General features: G+C 40.7%; 2 protein-coding genes across 3 annotated transcripts in view; both read left to right on the top strand.

Annotated features, from left to right (window-relative positions):
* Positions 1–288: 288 nt before the first annotated feature.
* Positions 289–5,013, top strand: ssbp1 (single-stranded DNA binding protein 1). Of its 2 annotated transcripts, none has more exons than XM_034673197.1 (7): positions 289–386; positions 2,096–2,185; positions 2,277–2,334; positions 2,441–2,581; positions 3,299–3,386; positions 4,183–4,271; positions 4,353–5,013. In XM_034673197.1, exons 2-7 carry the CDS (start codon positions 2,162–2,164, stop codon positions 4,394–4,396), a joined length of 444 nt encoding a protein of 147 aa, XP_034529088.1. In that variant the 5' UTR covers positions 289–386; positions 2,096–2,161; the 3' UTR covers positions 4,397–5,013. The 2 variants fall into 2 exon arrangements, with proteins under 2 accessions (XP_034529088.1, XP_034529089.1); XM_034673198.1 differs by lacking the exon at positions 289–386 and adding an exon at positions 393–500.
* A 2,328-nt stretch (positions 5,014–7,341) lies between these two features.
* Positions 7,342–24,128, top strand: part of creb3l2 (cAMP responsive element binding protein 3-like 2) — a 40,099-nt gene continuing 23,312 nt past the window's right edge. Inside the window, exon 1 of the mRNA XM_034674027.1 lies at positions 7,342–7,773. Coding sequence (XP_034529918.1) covers positions 7,675–7,773 — 99 coding nt within the window. The 5' untranslated portion in view covers positions 7,342–7,674. The remainder of the gene's footprint in view (positions 7,774–24,128) is intronic.

Raw genomic sequence — 24,128 nt, 5'->3', positions numbered from 1 at the left:
AGTTGCCCTAATCCTCTTCAATTTAATTCTGATTTTATTCTCAGACTTTAAAAGAAGAATTACACCATAACAGTTTTGTTTATTTTGCTTGCCCATCCTTTCAAGAAAGAATATATTTTTTAAATGTTACTGAAGTTTAATTTTTGGTACAAATGATCCGTTATGAAACTTTAACCACTTAAAAAGTAACATCACAGCTAGAGACAATGGCAAACGTGAATTTCAATAAGTGTTGTTATTTTCTCGCTTTAAACTGTAAAAAAATGTTTTTTTTTATCAAAACTTTTTTTGGAGGCGGAACGTCGTCTAGCAGATTGTCGGAGTCGGACCTCTGTTGGAGACGTACCGGAAACAGCGTGAGGTTACTGAAGTCCTTCTTGCACCTGGTAAGTTTTCATCATTCAGTTCTTTTTGTCTTTGATGTCACCGTTCTGACACCGATCAAAGGAAACACGGTTCCATTCCACTGTGACGTCAGCCATTATAATATGCACTCTGAGGTCAGAACGACGACCGTTACTTTAAACATTAGTTCACGTGAGCACCTGATGGCGGGAGAGCTCAGAGCCTCTCTGCTGCTGTGAAGACAGTCAGTGACTTTGACTCCATGTCAACAATGTTTCCTTTATTATTTTACTATGCAGACTTTGTAGACTTTGTAGAGTTAACATGAACACACATGTTGTAATAGCGTGAACATATGTTGACATAAAGACCTCATTCTTTATCATTCACCCATCTCAAGTGTTTGTAGTCATGAGGTCAAGCTAATTTAACTCCCAGGCTTCAATAAATGGGTATTTGAAATCGTTAAACAGGGACCAACATTTCATGTACTCAATATTGATTAAGCTAATAATGTCTCAATTTCCTGTTTAACTGCTTTATGTTCATTAGCTGTGCTCTCTCTCTTCACTTTATCTCTATGTAACTTCACTGCTACTCTCTCTTTAGCTAGCAGCAGTTTTGGGTTGACATTATGACTGTGGATCTGTCTTTTTTCATCAGCTTAGGTACTTAAAGTTACTATATAATGTCTAGGTAATGCAGATTGTGTCTTAATTAATCATTTAAAAAATATTATGACCAGTTTTATAGCATATCAATCTCATATTTCAGTTTTCAGTCTCATATACGGCTTATTTATGGTTTAGTCTACATTTAGGGCTTCATGCTTTAATTCTTAGAGGATAGGACAGTGGATAAAATAGGTAACTGGGAGAGAGAGTGGGGAGCAACATGCCACAGGCTAAATCGGACTAAGGTGGTCCGCTTGAGGACTGTAGCTTCTGTACATGGGGTGCACCAGTCAACCACTGGGCCAAACTGGCGCCCTAAATAATAGCGATAATTATGCAACATTTTTAGCTTTTGGCTTTATTTCCTATCTGGGGCACTGTCATCAATGTGTTATGTTTGCCAGGGTCAGTCTTGTACAAGTGGCAACTTCTGGTCATAAAATATGAAGCCCATACGGAAGTGCTAAAACTGCAGTTTCTCAAGCATCCACTTGAGGCTGGCTGCAGAACCACCGGAAACCACATACACACCCATTCAAAGAGGACGATCTTTACAGCAGAAATAAACATGTTTACAGCCTGGTTCAAAAAATAGTTTGGGTCTGAATAGCTAATTTCTCTATCGGCACACAGTACAGGGGATGACTTTTTTATAACTCAGTATTTTTAAGATATTCAACTAACAAGTTTTGCCCAAATAAGGACATGGCTGACTTTATTGATTGGCAGGCACCCTGTAGCTGTTAGCGAAAAGGCTGAAGCCCCCCCCCCCCCCCGTCTCTTTACCTCACACTAGCTTGGACAGAAATTAATCCAAATCCAACCTAGATTTATTTAGGTAATGTGAACTCTTTCATTAAAACTCGTGGACGTTGCTTTGACGTTATGGTGTTTTTGTGGCTGTAGTTTGTGTTTTATTCTAATAAAATAAGTGTATTGAAACATGACTAAATATATACCAGGGTAAACTACAAACCTTTCTATACTTGATATTTGTAAATGTATAATCAAGCAGTGTCGTTAAGTAAACTTGATGCTCATGTTAGTCTTCTTTATTTTTATTTTTTCATGTTCAGATCCGTTTGTAAACCTCAGCTGCTGCCCGTCGTTTCCCTCAGAGCGGTCAGTGCAGCACAGTAAAGATGTTCAGAAGTGCCTCAGCACAGGTGAGACAGAAGTGATTCATATTAAACCATGTCTGTGCTGAAAGATGGTCGCTTTGTCTTCATTCTTACAGAGCTTTTTTCATCTTCACAGATTTTCAGACAGGCGGTGAGATATGCGAGCACAGACACCAGCCTCATCCTGGAAAGATGTGAGTAAACTTTGTGAGTGTTTCACGGTCAGAGGAGGATCTGTAAATTCTGATTAGTACCTCTGAAGATGGTCTAAAACCCGGGATATCTGTGTCTTTATTCCAGCGATAAACAAAGTTCAGCTGTTAGGCCGAGTGGGTCAGGACCCTGTGATGAGACAAGTGGATGGTCGAAACCCCGTCACCATCTTCTCTGTAGCAACCAACGAAATGTGGCGCTCTGGAGACGGAGAGACGAGCCCGACAGGTATAGCACACCTCATTACGAAACTGAAAAGAGATTGAAAGCATGGGTAGTTTTAACTTTGAAATGAATCTGAGCTGAAAGAAACTTAACACACTGATGGAGTTATTAATCTGTAAAAGAACATTGTGTAAACCGCCTCTTTAAAGCACAAGATAATGAAGTTTAGTTTACTCTGTTATTGTTGCACATTTGAAGCAATTCTCATCTTTCACCACTAGAGGTCAGTGTTGCTCCAGACATCTGAACACATGACAGATTATTGTTGTTTGATCTCAAGATTTAAAACAAGCAAAGGCAGCATGTGACGGTGAATTTAAGCAGCAGAGAGTCAGTGATACTGTCCCTGAACACATCATTCAACAATTTTATTTTACGTTCATTCTTGTGAAGAGAGACGTTCTTTTTACCTGACTATTTAAATCATTTTCTGAGATGAGAAATACAAATGAAGCCTAATCCTTGTTGTATTGTGATACAGAAGTTCTATAGTATATCAGAAAGCTCTCACGGTCATGAGGAATGATCTGAATATCTATGTGAAAACATTAGCTGTGTCGTAAAGGACTCTTCCTGTAAACTGAAGGCGCTTTCAGTTGATGAATCTACCTTTATTTTTTGCTTTTTGTTGATACCTCAAACTAAAACTTTGACATTAATGTTTTGTATGATATGACATGAATAAGTCAGACTGATGTTTGTCTGTTTTTGTTTCTTCAGGTGACATCAGTCAGAAGACGACGTGGCATCGCGTGTCCGTGTTTAAGCCTGGTCTGAGAGATGTAGCGTATCAGTACATCAAGAAAGGGTACAACCTTCAACATGTCTTTACTTTATTAATGTTTAATCAATTAATCAATCTTTATTTATAAAGCGCTAAATCACAACAAACGTTATCCTCAGACACTTTCCAAACAGAGCAGGTCTAGACCATACTCTTTGTTCTATTATTAACAAAGACCCAACATCAAGATAAGATCCAGTCCCATCTTACAGACAGGACTCAGTCTGATCTCATCTTAATCCACCATGAGCAGAGCACTTTGCAGCATTTAGCAAGTTACAGTGGCAAGGACAAACTTCCTTTAACAGGCAGAAACCTCCAGCAGGACCAGACTCATGTTAGATACACATCTGCTGAAACCGTGTTGGAGAGAGGGATGATAGTGGGGAGACAGATAGTAGTAGTTGTAGCAGCTGGAGTCTGGTACAGGAACCTACGGGACAAGGGAGCTCAGGAACTCCAGAAAGGTCTATGGTTAGTAACTGTTTTGAGCTGGGTGTATCAATCATACATGCTATAATAACAGAATAAAATCAGCTATCATCAATCAAAAGTTTAAACCTTAAATCGCAGACATTGTGTACACCTTCGTTCATATGTTCCAGGTGATTTTGAACACTTTCCAGCCCAGAAGTCAAAATATTTTCTAGCTTGGACTCTAGATAGAAATCGGAGTGAAGCTCGAGGCTCTTTATTTTGGTTCCCTGCTTCAGATCAAACCTTTATAAATCTTCTTAATCCAATTGATCCAACAAAAGACTCAAACTTTGAAACCTCTCTGTGAGTCATGAGACTGATCCTGAGTCTCTCTCTGTTTCAGGTCCAGGATTTTAGTGGAGGGTAAACTGGACTATGGGGAGTACGTGGACAAGAACCAAGTGAGACGGCAGGCCACCACCATCATCGCAGGTCAGAAAAGAAAATCACATTCACCTCTTTATTGCAATTAAAACTCAGATTAGGTGATTAATACTTCTCTCTGTTCCTCAGACAACATCGTTTTCCTCAGCGACAACATCCGAGACCGAACCTGAAGGACGTCTCACCTCAACCTCAAGACTACTTCTTTTTGTATTTACTTGTTTATACCAAAAACAACTCTGAGGACCCGAACGCACCCGAGACCAGGAACTGATTAGCCAGAGAGGAGGGGGACAGATTATCCTGTGACACCCTGAGGAGCGTCCTGCAGACTCTGAGGTGTCCGGAGAAGCAAAAAGGGCCCACGTGTAGTTTAAAACATGTCCTTATTCTGGTTTTGATTGTCCTTCATGTATATAACAGTTTAAAAGCTACAGTTTGTACCTCTTTTTTGGTTTGTACGCAGGTTTTATGTGTGAGAATGTTTGGAGGAAATACACTGTAAAAGTTTCATGGTCTTTCTTTAACTCTCTGGTAAAGACGTCTCTTGAAGCTAAACACATCAAGAGTGGTTTAACTGTAATTTACAGGTCTCAAACTATCACCTGGTTGTCTGATTGAACCTGTAAGACAGTTTAAGTTCTTGTTTCATGCTCTAAAGTTGGAGCTTCATTCAGTCTGGGTTTCATCTTATTTCTAATCATAGCTCAGTTTTCTATCAGTTCAGCCAAATCAAAGAAAAGGTGTTTAATTTTACATCATTGTCATCCAATAAAAACCATCTCCAAAATGTGTGTTATCCTTTTTATCTTAGGTAAACAAAAGGTGTAACTGTTGAAAAATGTCAGAAAAAAAGCCATTGGGAAGAATGAAAGTGTGCAATAGGAGGGCTGTAATTTGGCCTATATTGGAAAATGTTAAAGCTCCAGTCAGCAATTTTGGTCAGGTTACGAAATAGGTTGAAATCAATATCAACACCTCTTTATGATCCTCCCAAGCAAACAAGACTATCATTGCAAAGACTCAGTATTTCTACACTGTTATTTTTAATGTGTGAAACCAATTGCAAGGGGTAGTTGTAAGTCGCAGTGCTTACATCCTGCCTGAACAGGCTTCTTTTTTTACATTATTTGCAAATAATATTTTTCAGGCTCAAAATAAAGCAGGTTGGGGCGCCGTTGGCCTAGGGGTCTAAGCGAGTTCCCCATATACAGAGGCTCTAGTCCTCCCGCCATTTCTTGTCTCTCTCTCCAGCTGTCCTATTGAATGAAGGCAAAAAATGCAGCGAAATATAACTTTAAAAAACAATAATAAGCAGGGTGAGATTTTTGTGAAATAAAAACATAAATCATAATCCCAATTTGTCCACAGGGGGCGCTAAAATCAACACAAAGAAAGTTACACAGGAGCTAGCATGCTTCAAAGAGTATCACTGCTCTCTGATTGAACGTTTGTATTGCATCTTGTTTCCTTTTTTTATATCTCTGAAAACAAACCGTAGTAGTTGTTTTTTTCCGTCCTCACTTTCTGCTTCGTCACTTTCTTGTCACTTGTTATCGCTCTCATCTGTTTTTCATTTCCTGTCAGACAGTGACGGTTTACTTTCTGCTTACTTCTGCTGGTTCATTTCCATAGACTGTGTTAATGTCTCTGAAATTACTCTGAAATAAAACAGCATCCACAGCATTTCAACTTTAATAAACATGCTCATCTTTTACACAGAAAATGATGATTAAACCTTCCTTTTACTGTAACTCTCATTAAATCACTTATAAACCTCTTTAAGAGAAGAGTACAAGAAGATTAATCCTCTAAAACATGCTTAGAAATGTATTCATGATCATTAAAGACAAGTAAAATTAAATTATTAAGAGATATAAGTATTAAATCGACTTTAATTTAAAACCCATTTTTTCGTGAGCCCTGATTGGCTGTCACTCGCAGTGGGGGCGGGCAGAAATCAAAGGCAGTCTTGGCTTTAAATGATTGGTTGCCCTCCGTCTTCCTGATTGGCTGTGTCGGTTGTCCGTTAAGCACTCTGGGTGGGCAGGACGTCACATTCGAACGGGCTTTGAAGAGAGGAGTTATCTGATTAGTCAGTCCGCTGGGTGTGGGCGGAGCTAAAAGTTGCTGGGAAAACCTGTGGATTCAGTTCTGTGCCGCGTAGTAAAGTTAGCGGAAGTAAGGTGAGAGAAGGCGACATATTTGAAGATTTTCGAAATAAAACGTCAAAACGGCATAAAACTGAACTTTACTTATTTTTTGTCCTCTAAAAACAGACTTTATTTTTATTAATTGATACTATATTTCTGAAAAGCTACATCAGAAGCTGTACACTTCATTCAAAATAAGTTGAGTGTCCTTTAATTAAAACTTCTACTTCTCAATACGATGATTTATTAATTACAGTCTCACTAAAAGAGACTGAATATGAAGGATTTAATGATTCTAATGTTATATATATATATATATATATATATATATATATATATATATATATATATATATATATATTTGTTGAGGATGTTATTTTTTTACTACTTTGTTATACCTAATCTAACACACACCTGACATTGGAGGCAATGCATTAATTTTATATTATTATATGTATTTATATATATATTTTTTTTCATTTACTCACTTATCTACTTATTGTGTTTTCTTTTACAAGAGGAACATCTATTGCCTGAATTGTTTATAATAATCTTCTGTAAATAATGTGTAAACATTCAAATAAAAAACAGATCTTGGAAAATAAATATACATATGTATTCATTCATTTCAGTACAATAAAACATAATGTTTTGCTTCGAGTTTAAAAGCTGAATATTGGATAAAACTTGTAGAAAATACCTGAAATGACAATTGAGTGCTTTATTTTGAAAGTCAGAACCGGAAGTACATTATTGTTGATGCAGGGATTTAAATGCTTGTGTCATAAACAGCTGGTACAGATTAAATAACACAGTTTAAATGTCCTATATTTAATGTGTGAGATGTAACAGCTCATTATTTCGATTAATCATCGTTATTTTAGTTTTTATATTTTATTTTATTTTTCACTTTTTCAGTTTTCTATTTGTCAGCCTGCAGGAGACTCCGCCCCTGCATTCCTGTGTGTCTGGGCCGTGAGGAGGAGCAGCAGGAGGAAAGAAAAGGGAAGAGAGTCTGCCGAGAGCAGCCTGTGGACCCCTGAACCAAAGAGGAGATGATAAACAACAAAAACAACAACAACAACAAAAGAGAGTCTCTGCTTCAGTCTGGTTCCTGCAGCGTCCTCATATAATAACACATTCATCCTCTGAGTCAGACGGACAGGACTCTGCTCGGCTCTTTAAAGTTGTGGGGAACTTCTTTGATCTGCAGTCTGCACAGGAACCTTTTCTCTGCTGGAGGTGGAACCCGAACTGCGACAGAACCCTGAAACAAAGAGACACTTTCTGGAAGAGTCATGGAGATCCTGGACAGTACTGAACCGTTTCTACACTGGGACAGGAACCTGAGTGAGCTGTCTGAGGCCGGGGAGATCGACTGTGTGCTCTACACTAATGTAAGTAATCGATTAAGCAAAGGACGCAATTAATCGAACAAAGTCATCGACTCTGCAGCCTCTCAGTGGGAAATAATCGCCTATATTCAACTTTCTGAGGATTTTCCTTTGACAGGAGGGGGAGGGTTGTGTGTGCAGTGTGTGTTTGTGAGTGTGTACTTGTGTGTGAGTGTGTGTGTGGTACCCAGCTCTCCATTCACAACTTGAGCCTTGAGATCCAGGATGCGAGTTACCTCTTCCTCAGAGTCTTTATTGACTTTTTAACACAATATCTTTCTTTTTGCACACATTTCTAACAAGATAGTGTCACATAATTTAAATTTAAGACACTAAAAGAATATTAAAAACACATTATCAAGATATATGCAAGAGTAGAAAGGTAATATTTTCCATAAAGCCTGTAATCGAGGGCTGCAACTTTATAAGTGTCTTTTCTTTCCGTCAGATGTAAGAAGAAAGTTGAAAATACACTCCAGAACTTAAAGTAGTCACATAATATTCCCTCTAATGTTAGACAAAAAGTGAAAAACCTGATTATATCCTTATTTTTGTTAATTATAGGTCAAATAAAACACATTAAAGTTGCATTTTCCCGTTAGAGATACTGGAAATAAACACTTTTTGGCCTTTATGCAACAGTTTCTTCAAAATAGCACACTCAGCAAAGTTACAGATATGATTAATGTGTGTGGATACATCAATGAAAACCAACCTGAGCTCCCTTTAGTACTGCAACATGGAGTTATCATTCACTTTGACCATTTGCAAAACAAATAAGGACTAAAATGTCTTAAAATTTTTGTTTTATTTAATCAAGAGTCCAAAATCGTAAATATTTTGTGTTGAAGTTATTTTGTGGTCATGGAAAAGTTGAAAAAGTTGCATTAAGTCACATTTAAAAAGCTAAAAATAGAGATTTAGATCATTTTCTGTCATTAGTGAGATAATTGTTGTATTTAAGGAAGTTAACTTTGAGAATTTGAGTCTACATAAGCAGATTTACCTCATTTTGATTTGTATTTATAACACTTAAAGGCCGTTAAAGTTAAAGCTCCTCTGAAGTGAAGGCCGTCTTTTTAATTACACCCCACCTCTACATGGAGCAATTTCACCAAAGTTCATGCAGCTCAAATAAAAACATTCAACACTTCAGGAAGTCCCAGAGAAAGTCTGGAGTTCAGGAAAGTGTTTAAACAGTTAACAGTGACATCTGAGACCTTCCTTTCTCCCAGCAGGAGTTAATGAGGCTTTATAGTGTGCCCCTTCAAAATAAAAGCCTCAGTGTGCTCCCACTTTCTAAAGATGCGTGAAAGTCTTGACCAGACTACACACTTCCCTTTTAATTGTTTACATTTTCTGCCTTCAGGGAAATGAAACATGTTGTGATTAATTTGACTCTGTTGTGAAATATGTTTACATCTGGTGCAACTTGTGCGTGAAATCGTGCACATGCAGAGAAACAGAGTGTGTCTAAATCACCTTTTTAGACTTCATGTATTCGCTGTAAACTTTCCTGAACTTCACAAGCAGCAAACTTTCTGCAGGAGCAAAAACTGGAAGCGAATTAAACTCTTCATGGTTAAAGTGGTGGAACTCTGCAGCACAAAACACAGGCTGAAAAGAGGAATACGTCTTTAAAGACTCAAATATGTGGCTAAAACGTGGAATAACAGGGTGTGTGATACTCTGGTGTAAAAATAACCGCACACAAATACACACACACACACACACACACACACACACACACACACACACACACACAGCATCTCCTCGGTACAGTGGACTGTACTTTAAAACGGCCTTCTGCCTTCAGTTATGTAACTTGAGGTATTCCTGCCATATGTGTCTCTGTGGGTCTGAGAGGAGACACGTGTGTATGTGTGTGTGTGTGTGTGTGTGTGTGTGTGTGTGTTTGTGTGTGTGTGTGGACGATGGGGCATTTGGGTTTATGGGGAAAAAATCCAGCTGGCTTGCAGGATGGGAATAAGACACCACAGAGGCCTTCTGAGCCTCACACACACACACACACTCACACACACTCACATGCACACACACACACACACTTACGCACACACACACACACTCTCACACACTCAGAGGTACCTACTGACAGGTAAAGACTTGTGTTGTTCCAGCGTTCCGGCTCTGAATGAAGGTCCTTTAAACGAGTCCTGAGGCTATAATTCCTGTCAGATTCCTGCAGACAGAATCAGTCGGAGATCTGCAGCTTTTTGTCTTTCACACGACGACTCGTACGGACTTTAAGGAAAAGTTTCAGAGCTGATCAAAGTAACTTAAGAGATGAAAACAGAGAAAAGATTAACACACGGAGCGGCTGAAGTTAATGAGCCGGATGATGAAGGCTGAAGATGAAAAGGCAAAGGAAGAATCTTAGGGTTTGTCTAAAAGGGATGCAAATGAGGATTGCTTCATCGTTGATTAATGTGTTGATAAATTGAATTAGACGTTTGATCTTTAAAATGTCGGCAAGTCAAAAAAAGGCGATCCCCCATTTTACCTCAAACCAGAGATTATCTTCCGCTCTTATCAAGAAGTAAATATGAACATTTACAGACTTTGATGGAATAATTTAAAACTCACTTTGATTAAGAAATAATCAAAATACTTGTTTATGAATTGACAAGGCATCAGTTTGAAGTTAAGGCGACTGATCAAAGTACAGATCAGTGACAACAAGCGGTTAAACTTCTATAACTCGAAAAAGAAATAAAAATCGAATTAATTAAAGCGCAAATTTGAATAATGCGACAGCAACAAGGAAAAACCAAAGTTACCTGCAGTTCCAGCTTACCACCACAGGGGGCGCCAATGAGAACAAAACAATGATCTTTAAAAATGTTAATAGTGGCTGAAAAATATAAGAAAGATTGATGAAATCAAACAGAAGTACAAGTCCAAAGTTTTGTTAAGGCAAACAGTTTAAAAGTACAGTAAACACTATAAGGACAAACTAGGGTCACAGTTTATCGCCACAGGGGGGCGCGAAAGATAAGACAGCAAATGTAAACAGATGGCGAAACTTCTAAAATGTTCATATTTCTATAATACTAAACAAAGTGAGGGGAACAAATTTGACGTTCACATAAAGACAACCATGAATAAGTCAACAGGACAGCTACAGTCCTGTAGCTACAGCTTATCACCACAGGGGGCGCCAAAGATGAGAAAACAAAGAAAAAGAATTCAGTCAGCAAACAAAGCGAAAGTTCTGAAACATTCAGATTTTTAAAACAGAGATACAGAAACAAATTTGGCGTTCATGTAAAGACAAGAACAACTAAGCAAAGTATACATCCACATGGAACAGTTTCCTGTAGCTACAGCTTATCACCACAGGGGGCGCTAGAGATGAGAAAAAAAATGTTGACAGACTTCAGAACAAACTTCAGAAATGTTCATATTTCTAAGACTTCTGAAACAAAGTGACGGGAACACATTTGACCTTGATGTAAAGACAAACACCAACAAAGCAAACTTTGATACGATATCAACATGGAACAGTTACCTGCAGTTACAGCTTATCACCAGAGGGGGCGCCAGAGAGAGCACAACAAACACAGTCTATATTTTCACATTAGGCTTATAACTACAGTTAAAAGCAGTTTGCAGGAATAACAACACACTCGATTAACTCAGCAAACATCTTTAACAATAACAAGCTATGATAACTGTGAATTCCTCGGTACATTCTTGTGTTATTTATAGCTCCAGCTGAGGTGTGGGCAGTTTGCACATCCTTTGTTTAGTCAATGCATCGAGCAGAAGGTGACGACGTTAATACCTTCACCTTTCACTCTTTACAAAAGGCAGGTTGTGTGAAGAAGTAGGACCAAGAGGCTCTGGAGGTGAATATTGTATATATAGGAAGCATGAATAGTATGAGTGTAAGTGTGTGTGTGTGTGTGTGTGTGTGTGTGTGTGTGTGTGTGTGTGTGTGTGTGTGTGTGTGTGTGTGTGTGTGTGTGTGTGTGTGTGTGAGGGTGGGGAATGCTTGAATGTGAGCACCAACAGGCCTGTAGTGTTCCAGCGTCTCGGGCAGCTTGAGGAACAGACTGGGGTCTTTGTTGGGTCGGGTCTCACTTTCTCTCTCTCTCTCGGGGGTTTGTTGACGCAGGATTCCTCACAACAATGTAAAGCCTCTCACTCTGAGCATGTGTGGGATCCTACGTCTCCCATCGCCCTCTCTTTGCTCCAAGCTTTAAATTGAAATCAGGTCCTTCAGGTTTTAGAATAAAGGCATTGCATCAGAGCGAAGGTGGAGTCCTCTTTGGCTCGTCGACAACAATCCTCTCTGACGTCGTTGAGGAGTAATAACAGACGGGTCTATGACGGTCTATTTTTAGGAAACTCAAACATTCAACAAAGAAGAGTCCAAATCAATCAGACTACTACAATCTGAGTTTCTGCTACAGTCCCCCTTAAACTAAATCCAGTTGGACTTAATGAATCCTTCACATAATGTAATTATGAGTCTATTATAAATAAAAGGAATTCAAATCACTCTCAGATATCTCGTCAGTCCAGTTTTGTTAATGACGGTTGGATGTGAAATGTTCTCTTTTGATTTTGATTGATTGATTATTAAACCCTTTAAACCGTGAATGTTAACACATTACATTGTTCTTCTGCTTTGATTGATGCACAATGGCGGGATAGCCACCGCATTCCCAGCAACCAAGCACTCAGCACGCCACCACTCAGCACAGATCTGGCATTTTCCATCCAACAGAATGTTTATCGTGGTTATAAGAGCAATAATGAGATTAAACATTTAGGAATGGGGCGCTGGTGGGCTAGCGGAGACTACAGTCCTCGTCAGAGGTTCAATTCCTGGCCGGTTGACCCTTTCCAAGGCCAAAACATCTAGGAATATCACCTTTTAGACCTCAAACTGGAGATCACTCCTCTGTCTTCAACTGTCAAGGGATGAGAGGGCGTCATGAAGAAGTGGCCCTGGCTAACGCACATTAGCATATTTCAAAACTAGAGTCCAGTCATGTCCATCCCTGTCTGTTGAAACTTACCATCGATCACTGGACCAATCTTTTTGTCTTAGGTACGTCGCTGTTGTAGCAAGACTCTGACATTAGCATCCAATTCACAGCTTTTGTTTTGGTATAGTCCAACTAACCAGGACCTGATTCAAAACGACAAACCATAGACTTGTCAGGTCTGGATTAGGTGATCCCAGAAAGGTCTATTAGGGAGAATGCAAAAAAAGGAGATTCTATAGAACTCCGGAACCCAGCACTCCAGAAGTCTCCCTCACTGCTGCCATGTTGCAAAGTATTCGTCATTTGTTCAGCAAGTTAAATTATGAAGTATGGTTGTGTGTTTTGGACTCTGAATCTGACCTGGAAAGTTTGGAAAGGAACACAAATTCCCTCTTCCTTCCTTTGCCCTTTTAAGGAGATTCACCAATCTGTGATGTCACAAATTGAGCAAATCTCATGTCCCACTTGCTTAATTGTAGTAGGACTTTTTGAACAAGTTTATACGTGTTATCAAAGTCGTAGTGGGTGGAGGTGATTGTGTCCTCGAGTGTATGATGAATATTTGTTAATGTCTGTTAACTGTCACCAACAGTTTTTGGTCTCCTCCACTCTTGAGTCAAACATCTGTCCTTTTAGACACTCCTCTTTGTTCACTGTGAGTGATTATGAGATGACAGCCTGAGTATAAAACAACAAAAAAACATTCCTCCTGTGATTTAAAACACATTTTCTGACTCTTCTGTAAATGTTGAATCGTTAGTGAAGCTGCTTTAGAGCAAAGGTGAAGAAGTTCATATCCGACGTCATTACAGAAGCACACCTGGATGCGTCAGCTGTGCTGGCACTTCAGTTGGATCAATATTGGAAGTTATTTACAGGCCTCATAATTATCAAGGAAGTAAAAGAGGAAATAAAGTGACGTAGGTTAAAGATCACAAAGTTTGCACAAGGAAAAGTGAGATATATAACGAAGACCTTTTTCCAAAGCGGTCCATGCAGAACTGCACATATCTCACAAAGCTGACCATCTGTTTTTGTGTTTCATTCCTTAACTTAAACATTTCCAAATGTCATATGTGGTTTATGGAAACATATGCCGTCTCTGTCCTTTTGTTTGAGGACATGTTGTACGTTTTTTAATAAAGATAAAGTTCTGCAGCACATAGAGAGAAGAGAGAGACGACCCTGAGATCACGTTTCTGTCAGACGCTTCAGGAAGTAGACAGAGACGGCTTTACTGCTCCTTCATGGACTTGCACAGACTGTCTTCCAAAACTGTTGGCGTGGTTTTCGGCACATGGTGTCCTCGCAGTGGGAGGAAAAGAGTTTATTTGCTCTGCACATGCTCCAGGCCTCTCCAACTATGTGTGCGCTTACATAACATACAACATACCTGCAGATAAAGACGCTCCTCTGTCTTTACGTTGAAGTTCAGCTTTAATTCAGGGAGTCCTATTAATACCTATGAATGTGTTTCAGCGTTGTGCACACTTTGGATGGAGTTTTTACAGTCAGCACACACACAGAGTGGAGAGTAGGCAGCTTGATCCATGTGTTCACAGTCCAGAGCCTGTTCTCCACCAGGGCTGGGCATCCTGCTCACGGGTGGCCTCACTCTGTCCCTGTGTCCACACACACACACACACACACACACACACACACACACACACACCTATTTACATTTTTATTGCAATTCCAACATGAAGAGCCTCCTCCGTATTGTCTGAGTAAACGTCAGTTTGGCTCTCGTTCAGGTTTTCAGATATCGTAACCAGACCAGCCTCTGATCTATAACTATCTCAGAGCGTCACAGGAACACACCTGTGTGTTACAATGAAGGGCACAGTGTTATTACTGCAGGTGTGGTGCCGGATCTTCAGGTTGGTCCAAGAGTTGACTTTGTGAAACAGATTACAGATCATTTAAGGCTTTAAGGATTTATTTTTAGGGCACAGATTGAAATATCATACCAACAATTCCCCAATTTGACACTTGTGCCTCTTATAGAAAATTTAATTACAGCCGTTTTTAATTCATATAGTCAATTTATACAGCTGTAATATGACAAAGTATGGTCAAATTACAGGTTGTAAGATTTAAACGTAGAAGAAGTTGTACTGTACGATGTTTAATATTGAATTTAAGTCAGAAAATCTGCTTTTAGCCATGTTAGCAGCTAGCTGTTAACTTTTCTGGTCTGAAACAAACAGTTAACACCAATTTGATGTATTGCTCGTAAGATTTGTGTAAAACTCTTAAAATTAAAATTTCATACACTTTGATTTTTGACCAAAATACCCTAAAAGCTGTTAAAAAATTCATTTTAGCCTTATTTAACTTGGTGCAAAGGGCTAATTTGGTGTATTTGCTTGCTTACATGCTAAGCTTAAGTGATGAACATGGTTAAATAACAACTACTAAGCATTATAATGTATGTATTGCCATTTGAAGGATTTTAGTAATCATCTTGTGGCAGCACTGTGTTTTGCTAGCTCCCACAGAGGCTAGCATGACTGTTTACGCTTGCTGTTGTTTCAATTTAACTACCCACTAACAAATTAGTGTCTGAATTGTAGTCACTGTCTTTAATTTGTTTTATGTTATTGAGACAAACCAATGCAAGATATGTTGCACAGCTCAACGGCTAGTTTGTAAAGTTAGTGGAATGTAAGCTAGATTAGCTGAACAACGAGTATATAGTCTTTCACTTCTGGGACTTAAATCACATATTTGGATATCTTCTGGGAGATTAAGTTGTTTCTACTTTCCTAGCTGACATTGGTTGTATTCATGTTTGACTGATCAGTACAAAACACATCTGATATGCAGCTAGGTAGCTTAGCTTGTTTGGCTAGTGGAAGTATATCTCTACATTAGCTAACTTACCTCATCAAAGAGGCTTAATTCTCTAATTTCTGTGACTTTTACCCTTATCAAAACTTGGCATAACCACGTGGTTTATTCTTGGATAAATATAAGACAAGCTAAAAAAGCTGCTTCTGTGTCCTAGCTCAACAGCTACAAGTAGCACTAGCTAGCAAGTCTTTCCTCACAGAAAAAAGCCATACATCAAGATGTTGTGAGACTTTACAGATAAAGTGTTGATAATGGGAGTTAATGGGGCTTTAGAGAGAACTGTTTGGACTTGATTGTGTTAGATTGTATGTTTTTTTGGGAGGTTTTAGAGGCAGCCTGTTCTGGTTTATTCGTTAGCTGGAGTTAACTTCTTGAACTCCAACGCCAAGATTTCAAACACAAAGTGACACAGCTGACTTTCCTTCTTTTAAAAGTTGTATCCAGGATGATTCAGGCTTTAAATACTCATTTATCACAGAATGAAATGGCTCCTTCTTTTTAAACCGAAAGAAAATACACAAACTGTCTTTATGCAACATCTTCATCACGTTTTCAGAGCTCTGGTGTCGAACTGCGTCCTCTGAGTTCTTCCAGCCGTGTCAGGATGAAATACTTTGGCAGGTATAACACGATCTGTTTCTTATTTACTGCATCGCTTCAACATAACTTTAATAGGAGCCACCTTCTTGGATTAAACACGTGAAGCTTTAAAAAGTAAAAGTCGTCTACACATGGCGAGCACATGAGAGAGTCTCTTTTCTCCGTATCTGATGCAACTTCTCCTCCTGACTCTGAAATTGGACTCAGTCTGAAGTTTCTGAGGCGGGCGGGCGGGCGGGCGGGCGAGCGGCCTTTTGAGAGCAAAGTGAAGGTAGTAATCAGAGTTTGAGGGATCATTATGGAAAATCCACAGGAGCCTTCATTCTTTGAGGCTAAGCTAAATTTATCCCCTTCTGTCTGTATTTCTGTCTGTCATCTCTTTGGATTCCTCCCCTCCCTTACCCCCCCGTCTGCCCCCTCTCTCTTTTTGCTCTAGGCTCCATAAAAGGTTTCTAAATGGTCGTGTGTTAGCTTGTGTGTGTGGTTAGAAGGGTGTGGGTGTTATATTCATGTGAAGCCCTGAAATGAGCCTGGAAGCACTTTATGTACGGAGGCTTATTTTTGGGACGTTTTGCAACTTTCAAAGATAAGAAAGTTGAATTTCGAGCTGCATTTCATGGCTTTACGGCCTTTTAGGGACAAATATCCAAGTTAAAGGACTTAAACATCGCAGGGAAAATACAAGCTTGATTTATTTTGTAGTTTTTGCAGCCAAACTTGAAGTTTTCTGTATAAAAGTTCAGTTTTGGAGACATGAAAGCGTGTAGACTTCTTGTTAAACAGTCAGGTGCACGCGCTGCAGGACGAACTCAACTTTGATGTTTTTTATAGATTCAGTCGCTCACATCCTGACTTGTTGCCTCCAAGTGCACCATCGAGAGAGAAGCCTCTCCATCCGCTTTCTAGTTAACCTTTGACCTCTCTCTCTAGCCGCCCTCCTCCTCCTCCTCCTCCCCTTAATGGGTCGTTCCTTCAGGGTGAGCAGAGAGTGAGGACGAGTCGGCTCCTGTCCAAATACCAAGACACTAATCCGGCGCTCTCATTCCTCCTGCTTGTTGGTCTTTTTGTTTCTCTCCCCTTGTCGTAAACGATGGGTAATCAATCTTTCTGTTGTTCTCACACTGTCGCTCTCTCCCTCTCTATTGTCACCCTTTTACTGTGCTGGCTATTTGAGTCTTGATTTTCCTTCTTCAATGTCCATGTTAGCTACGTTTTCATTATTGCCGCTGTTTGTTTTGTACGTAGCATCTAAAACGTAAAATTGACGTATTCGTGACGTCACCCATCTGTTCCTGAAGGCGGGTGCCATATTGGAAATCCTGAACTCAACCTAACTTCTGTCGAGCTAGAGTGAGGTAAAGAGGCGGGCCTTTAGCCTTTTCGCTAACAGCTACAGGGTGCCAGCCTGTCAATCAAGTCAGGCATGCCCTTATTTGGGCAAAACTCGTAAGTTAGACATTGAGTTAATAAAAAATTCACCCCCCGTACAGTGTGTGCCGATCAAGGGAGAGGTTCCGGTGGCTGGTGGTGAGGCTTTCAGCAGTGTGACTGCCCCCTGGTGGCTGTAGTATAGGTCAAAAATTCCGAATGGGGGAGCAGTCAAACTTTAAAAGATAAATACACGTGGTATGAATGTTTCTCCCATCCGTATGCTGTGGTGATATGTAGTTAGTATTTGAGTGTTTTGTGTCCAAGGCCTCTTTTTTCTGAAAACCTTTTTCGTTAGTTATTAGAGTTTAAAAAACGGGGTTTTACTTCCTGTTTCCTTTGATTCACAGCCGCCGTAGAGGGAAACTTCAAAGGGCACACAGCGTCTTGTGATGCTACGCTGTAGGGCGGAGCTTGTTACAGTGGCTTTACAGGCTCTGGCTGCACAATGGCGGCGCCCAGGAGAGGGATTTTTTGGCTTCAGAACCGTACAACGGGAAGAGCCGGAGCAACGCTGTCCATTTTTATTTACAGTCTATGGTGCCGATAGAGAAATGAGCTACTCAGACCTGAACTGTTTTTGTACCAGCTTGTAGACATGTTCATTTCTGCTGTAAAGATCGGCTCTTTGAATGGGTGTGTAAGTGGTTTCCGGTGTTTCTGCAGCCAGCCTCTAGTGGACGCTCAAGGAACTTCAGTTTGTTTGTTTTTTTCTAAAGTTATGTTTTTGGCCTTTTGCCTTTATTTTATAGGACAGCTGAAGAGAAACAGGAAATGTGGGGAGTAGAGGGCGGGGGAAGACATGCAGGAAATGGTCGACCAGCCGGGAATCGAACCAGCAACCCCTGTGACAAGGACTGTAGCCTCTGTATGTGGGGCGCTTAGACCGCTAGGCCACCAGTGCCCCAGAACTGCACTTGCTAACAACGCTGGCACAAAGTTCCACCATCACTACACCTTTGTCCTTGCACCCTGAAACAACGTAATATTCGTGTACGATTTTTTTATTTCAGCAGAGGCGCAAATACCCTGCCTTGAAATGCCGGTATGTAAACTTCCATAGAGAGGAAGTGGAGAGAGAGAGCACAGATAATGAAAAGAAAGATGTGAAGCAGAGAGATAAGATGTCATGTTTGATTGATTCAGAGCAGTTTCACGTGCACGAAACTTCAGAACACCGTGAAAGGCTTGAGTGCAGGTTAGTTGATAAGAAATGTACCTCTCTTTTTGTTGCAGTGATATTAAAATGACATTATTTAGTTGAGCTAGTTGTTTTCTCACTGAGCTTATGAGTAAATGTGTATGCTTTGAGCTTGGTTGACTCTTGAAGATAAGGAGTATGGCGAGAATTATTGCCGTGATTAAAGAATACTTGATGTGGAAGTATCCGATAAGAAACTGTAACGATGACTTTTATCGTCTGTTTAAGACGAAGGTTAAAAAAATGTGAAATATCCCTAATAAGCTGTAACATCTGTCTCCATTAAATCATACCTGTCTGCTCCTCTGTCTCACCTTCCCCCCCTCTTAACCTTTCCATCTGATGAGACACGAACAAGCCCATTCATCCATGCAAAGTTCACAGTGTGTGTGTGTGTGTGTGTGTGTGTGTGTTTGTGTGTGTGTAACTTGACATTCAAGCGTGTTCCTACTTGGCAAGCATCCGCCTCAGACAGCTCCGCTATAACCCAGGAATTAAGATCAGCAGCGCCCAAACAAGTTTCCCCGCAGTGTTTAGCTTTTCCAGGGATTAAAACTCTCTCTCTGTGGTGCTCACAAAGACCGGCGTTGACCCACTTTTTACCCAGCATGCATCTTTCCGGGGGGTGAAGCGGAGAAAATGAAGGTCCTAAGAGCTTTACTTATTCAGATACTTGTTGTTATTTAAGTTTCTAAACAGTTTGGTCCCTTTCTTTCGGTTTTTAATGCCCCCAAACATATTTCTTTTAGACCCACTTGGCGATGAGCTGATTCTGAAAACAAATACTTAAAGGGATAATCCGTCAAATAAAGAGCAAATAAACACAACAGAGAGACAGATAAGTTGAGTTAAAGGTCCACTCATTCGTCTCTTCAAGAGTTTTTACAGGTAAAGTTTAAAACGACAAAAATCACAGAAGGAGTGGAGCAAGTTCACCGGTTGAGCGGCGGCTGGAGGTGTTTGTGTGCTCTGGTTCGTGATGACCGGTCAGTGTTACAGGAGAGATGGAAAAAGTTATTCATGAGTGTGTGTGTGAGTGTGTGTGTGTGTGTGTGTGTGTGTGTGTGTGTGTGTTGACCCAGTTTATAACAGAGCAGGATGAGAGAGAGAGAGAGAGAGAGGATGGAGAGAGAGACATCAGGATACAGCTGTGCTTGTTTTTGCCTCTCAGACAGCTGTGTTTGAGGACAGGAAGTGTCAGACCTAACATTAATTTGTGATGTTTCGCCAATATTTAGTCTGTTAGGATGATATAACTGACTGTAAATCGCAGGGAAAACTTTATTAATACAGGAAAAAACAAACACACACCACATTGTCCAATCAGAGGCCTTTCTGGAGCTTTAGGTGTACGAGCACTTCAAGGACTTTTAGTCACATTAGTGTACAAAACTTTAAATATTAGACATTCATCTTAAAGGATAGAACTTAAAAACCTTCAATCGTTTGTTGGATGTTGTACGAATTGTTTGGAAGTTCAAACTGAATCAGGAAAGAACGGCGTCCGATAAAGTAGTTAAGAACGCGCTAGCAAAACAATTTGTGTATTAAGTTTTCCACGACAAAGTAAGTGAGATGTTTGACCGTTTAAAGACAGCAGGATGAGAGATGTTAAATAAAACCACCACTTCTTGCACATGCACAAAACTAGATCACAGGAAGGCGAGGTGTAGCTCCTGCTTTGTCTACAGGGGGCGCCAAAAACCACACATCCTGACAGTTTGTCACAGGAGCTTTAAATCAGTTTTAAATACGTCTAGATTTCTTTGTAGTCTGTTTTGTCTCCTCGCACTGAGTTCGATTTCGACTAAAGATGTGTAAGGAAGTAGAAGAGTAAACACGCTACAGTGAGGAAGACGATCCAAAGACGTTAAACGACATTTATTGTGCTAATTTTTCTACTTACATTTGGAGGGAGTTCATAGTTTGAGTAGTTATATTTTGGGGATTTTTACACCTTTATTGATAAAGGAGAGGACAGTGTTTAGAGTAGGAAACCAGGAGAGTGAGGGGGATTGGCAGGCGGGACTAGAACCTGGGCCACCCGCTATATGGGCTCACAACTTAACCATTAGGCTAAATCCGCGCCCGAGGGTGCTCCTGTTTTTGCTCTCCAACTTAAGATTTAACACGTTTCTACTTCCCTGTGAAGAGTTAGACTGAAAAATTGACACTACTCTCAAACCTGTGCGGTAAATATGAAGCTACAGGATGCAGCAGGTTAGCATAGCTTAGCATAAAGACTTTATTTAAATAGCTTCTAGCTAGCGTCTCTGAAACTTGGCCACAAAAACTGACTGAAACCTTGATGTTAAAGCAGAAACGTTGGTTTTATAGGGGTTGACATGCCAAACTGTTCCTTTTAAAAACACAAATATTCAGGGTTTAGAGTTTTTAAGAAACCTCAGTATTTCCCACAATAACCACAATATTTAGTCTTTAGTAAAAGTCACTGAAACTGAGACATGTTGCATAAACCCGGGTCTATTTTCCGTGGACGATTAATCCACATTCAGTTTCCTAAAGGGCAGCAGGAAAGTATTTTTGAGTCTGAGTCCAAATAAACCGGGTCTCCCAGCCGACAGTGTGACTCATGGATGTGTGTTTCAGCTCGATGGCATTCAGGAGACGTAACAGTCGTTACAGGGACGCTGTACGTGTCGGCTTTATCTTTCCATGAGATTATTTAACTTTAGAAACATGTGAAAACTGTGTGATTTCTTTCTTAGAGGTGTTAAAGATATGAAAAGTAAACGATTAGTCCTGAAATCACATATTTCCAGTCTGATAGTGAAACCCTGGTGGAGTCGTTGTGCAACATCTGGAGGGTCCATGTGTGGGAAGAGAGGGGGTTGAACCCAGCGAGCGGTCAGTATGACAGAGCACGGCTGGAAAGTTTGTATTACTATGTGTGTGTTTGTGTAACTAAGTGTGTATGTGTGTGTGTGTGTGTGTGTGTGTGTGTGTGTGAACTTTTGGAAAGCTGCTGCAGACAGACGGGGGCTGAAGTGTGGATTTTACAAGAAAGGGGGACACAGAGGAGATCCTTTTTCAATTTGTCATCCTGTGCGTCTGTTTTTTTCGTCGTCTGGGGCTTCTGTGCATCTATACTACTGTCTCACTCACACACACACACACACACACACACACACACACGCACACACACACACACACACACGTGCACATCAGTATCAGCAAAGTGTCCCTCAGATAAGCCCCGTCCCTCAGTTTGAACTTTGACTCGGGATGTTTTCCACATCTCTCTGTGACCCTTCCTATTTTTATCACACTTCCACTCGTGTCTCTGCATCCACTCAGACTTCTCGAGTCCTTAATGGGACTGAAACGAGGTCTATAACCGCGGCGTGAAACAGGAAAGGGACATTTAAGTTTGGAAACTGCTTCTGCTGTGAAGTCTTTCACATTTAAATGTGTCGTGTGTGTTTTGTGTGTGTGTATTCCTGTCCCGACCTGTGGGTGGAGAGTAAACACTGGCTGCTCTGCTGGATGTCACGCCTTCTGTTTTCTCCCTCACATCCTGTTGTTTACATCCGTTAGTGTCCCTCCTCCTCCCTCACACTCCTGTTTAAAGAGACAACTTAAATATACGATCACACAGAGACAGACTCTGATTTGATCTGTTTTTATTATCACTATAACTTGCTTTAGCGTCAGTCTTTACTCTGCAGGTAGACGATGAAGCTGAATATCCTCCTCAGCTAACGCTCAGTGATGATATAAAGACATTTTCACAACGTCATCAGACACGTTGCATGCTTATGAGTATATTTGCATGAATAATTGGCCTTTCTGTTTCTGTGAAATCCATCAGCAGAGTGTAAAAGCATGCATCCCGTCCTCTGTCAAAGCAAACAGAGAGAGTAGAGGTCTGATGACTGGGAGCGTTATTAGATTGAGGTTTAGTTGCATCAAAATGTTCTCTTCCTTGGGCAGCAGGCCAAGCAATTCGACCCAAACATCCCCGCTCCTCCTGGGGGATCTCGAGGCGTTCCCAGGCCGAATAGGACACATAATCCCTTCAGTGAGCTCGGGGCCTACTCCCAGTTTGGCGCACCCACAAAACCTCTAAAGGGAGGCGTCCTAATCAAATGCTCAAACCACCTTCAAGTGTCTCCTTTCGATGTGACGGAGTCCCTCAAGTTGTCAACTCAGAAACACTCAACCCAGAGACTCATTGGATGTTTGTATCTGGGATCTCATCCTTTAGCTCGCTACCCAAAACTTATTCTTACAGTTTGTAATCAAAAAGCACAAATAAACCGCCTCTGCTTTCAATTTGCACCACACTCATTTCTAAACCAAGCAGTAACCCCAGACTTCCACTGGATCCGTGTCCGGTCCATCTCCGATCCGCTGTGGTCCGGCTCCATGCTCTGGAGCAGGACCGCCGGACGGCTGGAGTCATGTGACCGAGGTTTTCCCGCTGTAATCCCTGAATCAAGGATTCTCCTCCTCCTCTCCTCATCCATGTTGTCTTTCTGGTCCTCTGAAAACCTCTGACCTGTTGACTCCAGGTCTGGCTCCGCTCATCATGACTTTGGTTTGTTGTTGTAGTTAAGTGAAATACGATCTGGTGATAACACAGAGTGTTTTATTCTGAAAATTAACCGGATGTTTTCATTTTGTTTTGGTGAAACCTGACTTCCTGTCCCGCTCCATCTGCTCTGTTGAGATTGATGCATCGTGCTCCGGCATCCGGCACAAATAGAAGTCTTGAGTATCTGATCCGGAGGACTCAGACCTGCCGGATCAGAGACGCAGCCGGAACGCAATGGAGCGGATCCAGTGGAAGTTAACACATTGACTAGACGGACATGGATCTGGTGGAATTTGTCCGTAAGACTCGACTTAACAGGCAGAACACAGTTTGTACATTTGCAAACATTTGTAGAAGTTCTGTGTGTGTGTGTGCGTGTGTGAAAGCTGCTATTCAGACTTTGAAGTCTTAAATTCTTGTGAGCATGTGTTGCTTTGATTACTGGATCCTGCAGACTCAGAGAAAACAAGCTCAGCATGACGGGATTTCCCCTTTGGCTGAAAACTTGCAGGAGACTCTTTCCTGCTTTTTTACATTCAGCACCCGTTCCACTACTTCCTGGTGCATTTATTCCTCTTTGGTTTTCTCCTTTGGCGACTCGAGCTGAGTCTGATGTCCAGAATCTGGGTCAGGGAGTGTGTGAGAGCCGCTCGGCGTCTCCCTCGCGATGAGGACATTTCTGTGGAGCGAGGTCACT

This window comes from Notolabrus celidotus, chromosome 21, assembly GCF_009762535.1.
Source record: "Notolabrus celidotus isolate fNotCel1 chromosome 21, fNotCel1.pri, whole genome shotgun sequence".
NCBI lineage: Eukaryota > Metazoa > Chordata > Actinopteri > Labriformes > Labridae > Notolabrus > Notolabrus celidotus.
Note: the sequence above shows the minus strand (reverse complement) of the source record. Positions and strands in the feature narration are given on the sequence as shown.